Raw genomic sequence first — 13,060 nt, 5'->3', positions numbered from 1 at the left:
TTGCATGGTTCTTACATCTTTATGAAAAATTGAGATGTACAATGTACACCATTGGCAGAATGAAGCAACACGGTGTGTCAGTGTCACCAGCAGTGTACGCACGCACAACCTCAGAGTTGTCATCCAACAGTTGAACGATGAACGTTCCTTCTCCATTCCTCTTGTTGTTGCTTATATTCAGGGTTGCCATCGACCTGGATCCAAAAATAAGGACAGTCGAAAAAATAGATAAGCATGAAAAAGCTTCTGTGAACATACTTTATATTTATACGAGCCGTGGCGTATCACATTCCATACTTTTCGCCAGAAACAATCTGCTCCAGCTACTCCCTGTTATTAGAAAGTGCTTCATGGATATCACGACAGCTCAGGTCTAGGTTTACCTTTACTCTGGGCCGCAACAGCACTTCGCCAGCCCCCGCCCAAAAAAACGTCGGTCTTACCCCCCCCCCCCCATAGGGTGATAAACCAAACTTCTTCACCTCGTTGTGAATAAGAGGCGTCAACCAAGATGAAAAAAGGCCGTACACCAAGTTTAGAAAAAATCAATTTTGAGCGTATGGAGCAAGAACTCCTGTAACAATGATTGTTGTCAATGTTCCCATTAAGCTGCTGCGCAGCTTGCGCAATGATAACACGGTCTCTGCGCATATAAAATCCAAGTTGCGCACAAAAAATTACAAGTGATGACCTTTTTTTTCATTCGTTACGCACTGTTGTCGAATAGGGTCGTCAAAAATTAGAGGGAACATTGCTTGTAGTATTGGTCCTGGCCGAAGAAAACTTATTTGCGATGTGGGAATCGGGGAATATTGCTTTGAACAATAGCGATGCGCAATCCTTGGTGAGGAATGATTGCTTGTGTTTGACAGTATTGAATGCCCAAGTACCCTCTACAGCAGCTGCCTCGTCGTCTGTGGTCGTTGGTGCTGATCGACTTGTGGGAAATTATTCATTGACTAGCTCAAATTAATCATTATGACACTCTTCTTGTGTTTTGGGGTATCAATGTGAGATGAAATAGCGGTCTTTCCTATGTCCTCCAGCTCCAGGATAATGTCACAATTGCAGATATTGCAATGTGCGAAACACTCGCCCTTCAAGCTTCGTTAGATAACTTTGAATTCTCTCTCATAATCGCCACGAAAACGTTTTTGCGCCTGCTCGTTTCAACTAATATCAGACTTAGCCTTATTAGTAGCTAAAACTATGTGCGCAATTGCAATATAATTTAGAAAAATTTATCAATGATAAGTAGGGGAGATGTGGTACCGATGGATCAAAAACTGCAAAATGATCTCTGGCCCGCAAATCTTCAGCCGAGAATAGCAGATCTTTTGCTGTCTCAACACTTCGATACAAGCTCTACCTATCGCGGACATTTACAACATGGTTATCCGCCTTTTCAAAAAATATTTATAAACGTTTAAAGTTTGTTGCTCGAACGTGTCATCGGTCCCCACCCGGTGGGTCCAAAGGCACACGACCACGGGACCTACGAGACATACGCTCAAAAACTCAAATTTGTTAACTTGTTTTGTTGTGTACTATAAGCTAAGCTACAGCAATAAGTCAATAAAGAATGTTTCGTCGCGACCTTCAAGAATAAAATAGATTATATCAACTCAAATGTTGGCATAAAATCATGTTTTGATTTACGCCTAAACTTACAAAATTATAATAATGTCACATACATATTACCCGCAAATCGACATGGCCGAACAGTACTATGATATCTCAGAGAAGCGAAATGTGGGATGTAGCATTTTTCTCGACCTAAAAAAAGCGTTTGACTGCGTAGATCATAAAATTCTCATCTCGAAATTGGCGCGTTACGGACTTCGGGGCCCACAACTTGACCTCATGAAAACTTACCTCACTGGACGCCAACAAATGGTTGCGATCTCAGACACCTTGTCCTCTCCTCACCCGGTGACCTGTGGTGTGCCCCAGGGCTCAGTACTTGGACCGGTCCTTTTCACCTTATATGTCAACGACATTTTTTGAAACCTCCTCATTGAACACCACACTGTTCGCTGATGATACTCACCTCCTCTCTTCCGCATCTTCGACGGCAGAGCTGGATGCCCTGACTGGTGACCAAATGCCCAAAGTCCATGAGGGGACGGCCCAGAACAACCTTTGCATAAACGCCTCGAAATCGCAACTGCTGACAGTTAATTCAAAAAATAACCTAACCGTTAATATCGCTGGTCAGCCCGTTTCCAACACAGATAATGCCAAATATCTCGGAGTTTTACTGGACTCGAACATGTCCTGGAAGAGTCATATTCAGTCCCTAGAAACTAAATTATCACCGAAGTGCGGCCTGCTCTACAGCCTTGGGCGCTTCATGCCAGCATGGGTTCTTCTGATACTCTTTAAATCCCTAATCCAATCGAAGTTACATTATGGCATCATAGTGTCCTATATGGTGTCGACACAAGCAAATCGCACGGTTCAATGAAATTGTATCACGTCACAGTTTCCATTTGGCTACAGGCAATTTGACGGTGATTTTTGACCGACTTGCCGAGCATTAAATTTGATGAATCGGGTATCAATCGAAAGCTGACGCTGTACTGCTTGCGAAAATATAAATTTTATTCCACTCATGGCCCTGGAACCCCCACAATCAGCCCCAAATTATTCATTGTCGAGTAGATTGGCAGTGTGACGCAACAATGCTGTCTGGCGAAGCGAGAGACTAGCTCAAGAGCAAGGATGCGGCCGAGCGGCGAGAGTGGGATCAGCTGACGTCGCGGCAATAGCAATGTACAACTATAGAAATTAAACATGGAACGGCAACGACCGATTTTGCAGCTTCGTTCCGCTTCGCAGAGGCTGGAGAGGAGAGTGGTTTTGCGTAAGCGACTGTAGGATTTCTGGCAATCCAAAAGCTATCTTCCCGAGCCCAGAAATTATTGAATCTGGTCTTGATCGAAAGCTACTGTTGCACCGATTCCGAAAATATAAATTTAAATAATGATCAGGCACTGATCCACCTAGAATCTGTCCTCCAAGTCTGAAATATTGGCATTGTTCAGAACAATCGGGTAACCGCAACACAATGACCGTAACAATGACCCGTTGCGACTCTCCGATTGTTCGAACAATGCCGATATTTCGACTTTGAGGACGGATTCTATGTGGATCAGTGCCTGATCATTATTTTAATTTATATTTTCGGAATCGGTGCAACAGTAGCTTTCGATCAAGACCAGATTCAATAATTTCTGGGCTCGGGAAGATAGCTTTTGGATTGCCAGAAATCCTACAGTCGCTTACGCAAAACCACTCTCCTCTCCAGCCTCTGCGAAGCGGAACGAAGCTGCAAAATCGGTCGTTGCCGTTCCATGTTTAATTTCTATAGTACAACCGCGCCACAGAGAAACGCTGCGCTGTTGATACTTTTTCTATGCGCTTCGGCCCGCTTGTTGCGTAGGGCTCCAGAGATGCGTGGCGCTGTTGATACTTTCTATAGGCGTTTCGCTAAAAGCGAGCACACACCAGCCTTTCCTTGACTTGTAAGGGTAGAACTGGGTCCACAGAATGTATTTGGTCCCTACCAATTTTCGCGCAATATCCTTCAGCTGATAGAGATATTTCTAGTAGGAAAATATACTTTTAAGTAATAAGATTCACTCAAGACAGAAAATTTAGATAATGTAAATATATCATATTGTAGTAATACAACTACAGTGTTGAGTTTTCACTCTTCTAGTCCCCATAAGCACCACGTCGGTGACCTTGACACCAAATTCCGAGAAGGCACAAAAGTGCAAACTCTGTTGGGCCGAATGGACAATGGACATTCAGTTATTCACAGATGCGAAAAAATAATGCAAATCCGTTTTACGTAAGTTACATTACGAATATAAATACAGGCTACAGAATGAATATAATTCAAATATCTGTGATACCACTGTATTACTTTTGACGCAAAAGGTCCCCAGCATTCAAAAAACTGTTTGGTGGTTAAAAAATGCTAAACCAAATTCCAACGTCAACGTTTATAGTGATATCAGATATATTCCAGTGAAAAACAAAGGTATGAATTTGGTGGTAACATTTTGGAATCATTTGGCAGGTATGGCCCGCAAGATTTCTAGTAACGGATTGAATCCGGAGAGCGATACCAGTTAAATTCGACACTTATGCTGTGAAACTTTATTCAACATTCGACATTTTACCTGCTGCATTCGCGGACCAAGTCCTACCCAGACGGATCAAATAAAAGCTTGTAATGTACGGTATGCTCAATTGCTCATGCTCAATATGCTCCTTGCTCATACTTGACCATAAAAGCGACTATGGAAAGTATCGACACCCGCCATCAACAACGCGGCATGCCTCTGGAGCGCTACGCAACAAGCGGGATAAGGCAGTCGATATCATAATAATCTGACATATCCAATGTAGACTACTTAGACGTAGCCTACATATCTCTATCAGCTGAAGGATATTGCGCGAAAATTGGTAGGGCCCTAATACATTCTGTGGACCCAGATCTACCCTTACAAATCAAGGAAAGGCTGGTGTGTGCTCGCTTTTAGCGAAGCGCCTATAGAAAGTATCAACAGCGCCACGCATCTCTGGAGCCCTACGCAACAAGCGGGCCGAAGCGCATAGAAAAAGTATCAACAGCGCAGCGTTTCTCTGTGGCGCGGTTGTACATTGCTATTGCCGCGACGTCAGCTGATCCCACTCTCGCCGCTCGGCCGCATCCTTGCTCTTGAGCTAGTCTCTCGCTTCGCCAGACAGCATTGTTGCGTCACACTGCCAATCTACTCGACAATGAATAATTTGGGGCTGATTGTGGGGGTTCCAGGGCCATGAGTGGAATAAAATTTATATTTTCGGAAGCAGTACATCGTCAGCTTTCGATTGATACCCGATTCATCAAATTTAATGCTCGGCAAGTCGGTCAAAAATCACCGTCAAATTGCCTGTAGCCAAATGGAAACTGTGACGTGATACAATTTCATTGAACCGTGCGATTTGCTTGTGTCGACACCATATAGGACACTATGATGGCATCCTCTGTTGGGGGGATGCCAGTAAAACTGCACTCAAGCCACTGCAGAAACTACAGCATAAAGTGCTCCGAATCATAGCTATAGGGCCCCAAAGGGGCCTGGCTGCCCATCCAATAAGTCGCTGCTGAAGAGATTCGGCGTCCTAAACATAGAAGATATGCGGAAACTAGAAATCGCCAAGTTTATGTATCAGTTTCACTGCGGTCGTTGCCCCGAATATTTCAATGACTTCTTTACCTCTGAATCAAAAGCGCACAAGTACAACACACGCGCGTCCACGTCGTCCAAATATCATATGTTCGACCGAAAAGATCATCGCTCCATCAAATATGCCGGACCTGATGTGTGGAACAGTATCCCGCCGGCCATCCGACAGTCGACGAGCATGTCGAAATACAAGCAATTACTACTAAATAAATTCAGTCCATCCTCAAGATTACCGGACCACGACTGACCTATCGATCTCGCTTCCCATGACATGCCGCCCTATTTCTTGTCGCATTCTTCTTCTGTACTATCTTCTTTACTTTCATTCAGTGTGCATGCCTCCTCTTTACATCGCCTAGGCCAAGGTGGGTGTCAGATTCCATAGACTACTCCTTGTCGCTTCGACATCTTCCTGTCTTTTCATTGTATCGCATTTTTGTGGTGTATTGAACTGATAAAATTGCTAATAAACCAATGATGATGATGAATACCTCGTAATAGCGATAAAACACCACAGATAACTATGATTTACAGCCGATAGGCGAGTTTCTTTTGTCAAGTGATTATAGTTAGTCGATCTATTTTGCTTGATTTGGTTATGGTACCATAGGTTCCCCACCTCATAAATATTGTAATTGACCTAAAAATAGTCGATCCATTCGAGGAAGGTATTGATTCAAAAAATATGTGCCATTATATACCCTGATACAAGTCCGATACTTCACATCTAAAATTATGACGGATTTGTTAGTCTGAAAGGTGATATAGAAAAATGCAAATGTCGATCCAAATTTACTTTACACCCCCTAAAACGTAAATCATTCGTCACAGACCCCATAACTCACGCAGGTCGATTTTTTTTGCATGCGAGGAAAGATTCTGTCAGCATGTAATTGTAGACAAATTCACGGAGTGTAATCATGGAATTACCATGGAAATGGTACTGCTGTTTACTGCTAAAATGACGTCCGCCATGGTAGCTTGGTACAGACGAAACCACTCACTGCCCTAGCTATCTCACCACTTAGTAGTTAAATCTTATGGTGTGTACGTCATGAGAGATAAATCATGAGATATGACTGGAACGGATGAGTTGCTGACGTGAACACAGTGTCCGACTGTCCAACGGACCGTTCAGCTAGTTAGCGTATTTGCCCAAACTCGTCAAAAATTAGAAGGGACATCGCACAAGTGTCGCATGTTAATAATTATATCCACCGGGTATCAGTTGACCACGATCTGGAGTGAGAATTCATCGATTTTCAATGTAGGCCTAATCGATTTTTTTTGTTTGGGACTGGGATTTTTTCCTCTGAAATATGAAAAATTGGGAATATTTTTCGGACTCAAATCTTTAGCCAGGTGGATCCGGAAATCCGATCATCTCTGCTACAGAAAATCAATAGTGTCGGATGTGCTATGTCAGAGGTAGACTCGGTGTTCCATCTTCGCAACGGTCCTAGTATTGCAACCCAGCAGTGTAGGCTACCTGCACGGGTTCTATTCCACCATGATTCAAAAGTTGTTAGTTATCCACCAGGAGATGTGCGTTAGACTTTTACAGAGGGCAGTGTTGTAACTTGTTGCAATGTATACCAAACCACGTGCTATTACTAATGCCCACAGGTGGTCAAAGTAGTCAAGAAATCTACTCAAGTACGAGTAGAAGTACTTCTTCCATAAGCAACCTAAAACTACTTGAAGTAGAAATGACTCTTCAAATCTACTCAAGTAACTTAATAGTTGTGAAAACGATCGTAATTCGTTCGCATGGATTGTCAAAAGCTGCAAATTGAGCTATGCGAAAGGTGCAGAGCTCGATTCATATTGATGCATAACAGGTATCAAATTTTCGACAGCATAAGCATACGTCCGCATCATGGGATGAAAATGATAGTATTGATATAGAAATGAGATACTAATAATCATCTGTTTACTCGAACAGCACGTTTAAATATCATGATATGGCACCCTCCACCATATTATAAGGCCCGTAGTTTAGTCGAAGAGCAATACAGAGATACTGTATTGGATACGGTGTAAACACTTTGCGCGATTAGCAAACGTTAATAAAAATATGGTGGGTCGTAAAAATGCCATATTGCAAAGCTTTATTTCCGGAAATTAAAGGCATTACTACGCTTGCTTTTATACTTCAACATGTACGTTCTCCAGACAAAAGAACTGATTAAAACTCAAAGCATGATACTGGGAATTGAAAGTCATAAATACTACTTCTAAATGCGGAAAATGTATTTCATATCTTTAGTTCAGGAAGTTCAAAAGGTTGTATGCTAATACAGGTCCAAAGCTAAAATAAGTCTGAGTCCACTTTTCCAGATTAGGATACGCCATGGACTGCTAGATTACGATGTAATAATTAAATGCTAGACCGCGCAACATCAGTTCCGAACGTTATGATAGGCAATATATACTGTGATAAAATATTTCATATGGGCGACAATGCGATGCGAACAGAACCGCGCAACCGAAATTATATTCACCTATACTTTCGTGAAATGGTATTGGTCACCCCACATCCACTGTGCGAGAAGTGCAACAATAATTGTGAGCTTTACTCTACATGTTGATACTGCCGTGAAAACGGCCCCGAAGTTCCTCAGGCTTGCTTCCTGCTTGGAAGGATAAAACTACTTCTACTTGACAAACTGAAATTAGCGAAAAGCAAGTAGATCACAAAATATTATGAAGTAGAAGGAATTTAGATCTACTTGAGTAAGTACCCAAGTAGCGGAAAACCACTTCAGTACTTGAAAGAAGTAGAAGTACTTCTGACCACCTTTGCTAATGCCTACAAAAAGTTGATGTCCCCCATGAAGTTTATACAGATTGTCGTGCATATTTATAGCCACATACAAGTTTATTCACGTCTATTTTTATTGCCTGATATATACACATCACACCGAACTCGAACGCACACAAGGAAAAAAGAAATGGCATAAACAAACCACATCGAACTTACCGACTGCAGCTAAAATGCGAAATAAGCGAAGACACACCTACAACGACTTCCTGGACAACTTGCTTACAATACACCAAAGATACCACAAATTGATTGTCCTCTCTACTCCTCAATGTCCTCACATTCAAGATCACTATAATGGGATTTAGATGTCCTCGATGTCAAAGTCATCGTCGTCACCCTGATCTTGCTCTTTCTGCAACATAGCTTCTTCCCTCTTCAGTTGCAGTTCTGACTTGGATGTGATGATAATCTGTGGAGATAAATAGAATGTATGAGCTTCGAAGCATGGTTAAATACGATAACAATCTTAAGACACTCACGGCATCATCATCCTCCTCGTCTTCAGAGCTGGATTCCTCTTCTGCTTCTTGAAGCCATTTGATGAAAGGGGCGGCCTTGCCGTGGATAGCAGTGCTAAGTTCTTTAGACACATACTTCTTGCTTGGCTTGGAGCCCCATTCGATTAGGACATCCTCATCAACAATATCGAGATCATAAAGCTCCTGCAAGATTGCATGTTCAGTAAACTTGCACAAAGGATGGATTAAAGTACAAAAGATACCTTCAGGACATGCATGGTTTTGGGGAGCAAGGTATCTTTATGCAGTTCTATCATCTTCTCAATTCCTCCCAAAAGGGACTTTTGGGATTTCTTATTGCCATGGCACAACTGTTCAGTAGGAAATCAAATTATTAGGTAGCCTAAAATATTTCAGAAAGACTTACCCTCAAAAAGTGAAGTTTGTAGGTCTTGAGTTGCTCTTTCATGTTTTCATCACAGAGCACTTCTACCAAGATCAAAGGAGCTTTGTTCTTTATATCCAATCGATCCGCTTCAGTCGCTATCTCCTTATCAGCCTTACAATTTCGCAGTTGAGTCAGCAGAGAGATATGAGCATATGGACTTGTACCGACCTGGTTGATAGTGCCATCGGCAACACGAGTCTTGACGAGAGAATATAACAAGTTGGCCCTTTCAGTTGGTGTCTTTTCCAGATCATCAGTCATTGTCATCATTTTTGCGCCGTTGGTAATCTCCTGCATGCGTTTCTTGACCGCTTCCTCAGATACATCAACAGACCAGTCATCCTCATTGACGGTTATACCTTCTGGGTCCTAGTGATGATTTTCAAGAGATATTTTAGCAATAATATTTTCGACATTGGCAGTTAGATGCATTATGACCAGCATGCTTACCTGATTATGTTTGGATTCTTTTCCATTAGTCTGCTTATTGTTCTGATTAGAATCATCTTCACTTGAGTGGTCTTTACTCTCACGATCCTAGGACGCAAGAATTGATTGTGTTTAACGAAAATGCTCCGTTGCCGAGGTGTGAATGACTGTGCTTTAGTTTCATGAATGAATCGAATCTATCGAACTAAACATGATCACAAGCAAAGACCATATGGATCAGCAATTTGAACAACCATTCAGCACTATATATTTCTATATTACTTGTCACGAGAACATGCTGAAACATACTTTTCCACGTTTTTTCTCTTTCTTGTTCTGAACCGCATGATCTTTTCCAAATGTATGCGGCGGATTCTTAATCATATATGTGCACAGCTTATGGCGAAGGTCAGCCATGCCTTGGTGTCCACAAGCCTTGCATACCAATCCAATAGTTCCTTTCTTAACAATCTGGTTAAGGGCATATTTACAATTACTTTATTCATACACATAAACCAAATAACAGAGTGACGAGCAATTACCAGGTTGGTTTCAGGATTTTCGCATTCCTGGCAAAGCACATATTTTTTAATGAACGAGTCTAGCAAGTCCTGAAGTTTTGGTGCGTCGTGCGATCCATTAACGATATAACGTTCGTTCTTAATGTCAAATTGCGTCTGTGCACCCAACTCGCATCCAAAATATTTGCAGGTATCTAAATGCAACATGATAAGATGAAAGAGCGAAACGATTCACTATAATATCATAACCTTACATGTTGGTGGTCTTGAGAGAGCCTTCGCTATATCTACCATGTTTACAATAACAGTTTTTATGCCATTTCCTTTTCCCTCCACCTGTGTAATGGGCATTTAGTGCAATTTTGAATTTTTAGTTTTTGACATCAACATACCTTGGCTATAATGGCTGGCATTTTATAGCGATAAAATTGATCCTTGACCTCCCTGTTAACATTGAGCTGCGCCATCCTGCTTGCTTGGTGATTTTTAAGATTTTATTACTCGCAAACTTTTTGCAACTTCCCTTGTTTGGAATGGATATTTGTCGATTCGATTTATCTTTATGAACGACTCGATGACGGCAAAACTTTGTTTTTTTCAAATGTTTTTCATTGATGTTACTTCTCAAAGATTGATCATCGACAGGAGAGGAATACGACTCTCTTCGGTGTATAGTAATCCCATTCAGAGGTAAAATAACGCAACATGGATATATCAGATGGTGTTTTAGTGAACCCTCCAGTCTTTTGAGATGGTTATGGACCTCTTGCGAATATGCAGAACCTGTGTAAAGAAAACAGGCATATATGACATACTTCCTTGGGTTTTGATCAACCTACGCATCACTTACCGTTCCTTTCAAGACAATACATACACTCTTCAGGTCAGAACAACGGGACCGTGAACAATCTATCGGAGTAGGTACTATTGATAGAAGAAAAACCGCCGCCCTTAGTCTAGGCGTGCGAGGGAGAATCTGACAAATAAAACTCTTCAGTTCTCGTCCATAAACAGCAATGAACGAAACAAGGACACCGAAATGACCGAATTCGATAAACGCGGTACCACAAATTAGAAGTTTCGAAAGCTGATTACAAAAGATAAAGATATGCGAACAGAGCTGGAAAAGTCGTACTTTTACCGTAATACGTAAGGCACAAATTCCCCGATAGACGTTCCCGCAGGGAACTAGCCTCCACAATCCACCGACCATTCGATAAGATTGCAACTCGGTTGCGAATGATCCGACAATTACGCAATCTCGAACAAAGTCCCGGATGTCAACATGCTACAACGTGTGGCTACCAGAGATGAGCATGGATTAGGATTACGTTTTGAAAAAACAGGATTTGTGAAATTTTGTCGGATTTGGATTGGATTTGGATTAGACATTTTTTTCAGAGCGGATTAGGATTTGGATTGGATTTTCTTTTTTTCTGGGAGATTGAAATGTCATGTGGCGAATGGAGACAAACTTTATTCAGATCAGTTATTAATGTACTTATGGTTACTAGGTTATCTTGAATCAAGTGAATCGTTGGTTGTGAAAGAAAATTTTCGAATCCCTCCATTGCATAAATTAGTTTCTTTTCTGAATTTCCAGTTGGAAATTCAGAAAAAATACTAATTTATGCAATGGAGGGATTCGAAAATTTTCTTTCACAACCAGCCATTCACTTGATTCAAGATAACTTAGTAACCTTAAGTACATTATTAACTGATCTGAATAAAGTTTGTAGCCACTCGCCACACGACATTTCAATCTCCCAGAAAATAGGTAAATCCAATCCAAATCCTAATCCGTTCTGAAAAAAATGTCTAATCCAAATCCAATCCAAATCCGACAAAATTTCACAAATCCTGTTTTTTCAAAACCTAATCCTAATCCATGCTCATCTCTGTGATCGACCACAGATCTCATTGACTTCAACAGCTATTGAAGTATATTACGTTAATAAATTCCTTCAATAGGCCTGCTGTTTTAGGCCTCTATGCTTTCAACATAAAATTCACAATATATACAATTTTATAGGCGTATAAAATCTTGTATAGGTGTAGGTCAGGGGTGGCCAACCTGCGGCCGTAGAAGGAAATATGTGGCACCGTCGACATGTATTTCAATTAGTATGTGTTGGCGGCCGTCGACATGCAATTTCAATTTACGAATTGACTCCCGAATCTTGAAATTTTCTTCGCGCTGCGCGCGATTCAATGCGACTTCATTTCTCGATTTTATTATAGTAGCCCCCTTTGCAATCTGAGCCCCACAGTAAAGATGCGAATAGCAGAGGTAAATGATGCCCCACATATAGAAATACAAACTCAAAATCATGTGCTCCCCACTATACCGACAATCCTGATGGGGGCCAAGAAATAACAGCGTGCAACAAGGGGGCTAATAACAAATGACCCAACGAAGATGCATCATTTATAGCTTGCCCCAAATTTTCGAAAACACCCTCTCCATCAATGCTATCGGTGAATCTGATCACATGGGTTGATAAATTATAAAGGTATGACAGTAATACGTTAAGCTACCAATATTAATGACGAAATTCACATAGTGAATCTGAAAACACAAATTTCATACCATGACCACTCGCGATTTCGGTGCGTAGTGCGCCGATATCATTGAATAGATTAGTCCGGCATTCGCCGGAAATGGACATTTACAGTTTAACATGGGTATTTGGCTCCAGCTAGTTCCTTACAACTATGCCATTAAATGCGGCACTAGGCTACATGGGTAGTCGAAATGCGGTCTTGAATAGCAAAAAGGTTGGCCACCCCTGGTATAGGTAAAACTAGTATGGGTTGATAAATACACGACTATTGTATTGATTTAGCAATGCAGCCCGCCAAGTACTTCATTTTCCTTTATCCGGCCCGCCGACTGGAGAAGTTCCGCCCCTGCTATACAGTATACACGCGCGCACGTACAGTAGGCCTAGACATGCTTTACAGCCGTGGTCCAACTGATAAACTAAATATATTTGTATTTGAGAGTTACAAAATGAAATCCATTCGGTTCAAGTGATAATAGCCTGCATGTCGAGTATGTCGACTAGGTCAAGGTCTTCAATCATGCCATATCGAAGTGGTTCTCAGAGCATGGGTCGTCACCCAAACTT

The 13,060-nt window shown here is 41.5% G+C and overlaps 1 protein-coding gene and 1 long non-coding RNA gene across 2 annotated transcripts; both read right to left on the bottom strand.

The window, feature by feature from the left end:
- Window positions 1-590, bottom strand: LOC145450025 (uncharacterized). Its single transcript, XR_013918402.1, has 3 exons — window positions 384-590; window positions 259-330; window positions 1-194 (listed from the first exon to the last, which is right to left on the bottom strand). It is a non-coding gene; the product is annotated as an uncharacterized LOC145450025 (long non-coding RNA).
- Window positions 591-8,108: 7,518 nt separating this feature from the next.
- LOC145450486 (eukaryotic translation initiation factor 5-like) lies at window positions 8,109-10,913 on the bottom strand. Its single transcript, XM_080329004.1, has 11 exons — window positions 10,780-10,913; window positions 10,322-10,712; window positions 10,184-10,265; window positions 9,951-10,123; window positions 9,718-9,879; window positions 9,430-9,516; window positions 9,148-9,348; window positions 8,959-9,090; window positions 8,795-8,902; window positions 8,553-8,735; window positions 8,109-8,482 (listed from the first exon to the last, which is right to left on the bottom strand). Exons 2-11 carry the CDS (start codon window positions 10,394-10,396, stop codon window positions 8,375-8,377), a joined length of 1,311 nt encoding a protein of 436 aa, XP_080185130.1. The 5' UTR covers window positions 10,397-10,712; window positions 10,780-10,913; the 3' UTR covers window positions 8,109-8,374.
- Window positions 10,914-13,060: the final 2,147 nt, after the last annotated feature.

Source organism: Botryllus schlosseri, chromosome 11 (assembly GCF_051294905.1).
Source record: "Botryllus schlosseri isolate E-star chromosome 11, Bs_hap1, whole genome shotgun sequence".
Lineage (NCBI taxonomy): Eukaryota > Metazoa > Chordata > Ascidiacea > Stolidobranchia > Styelidae > Botryllus > Botryllus schlosseri.
This window is presented reverse-complemented; position numbering and strand designations above follow the sequence as displayed.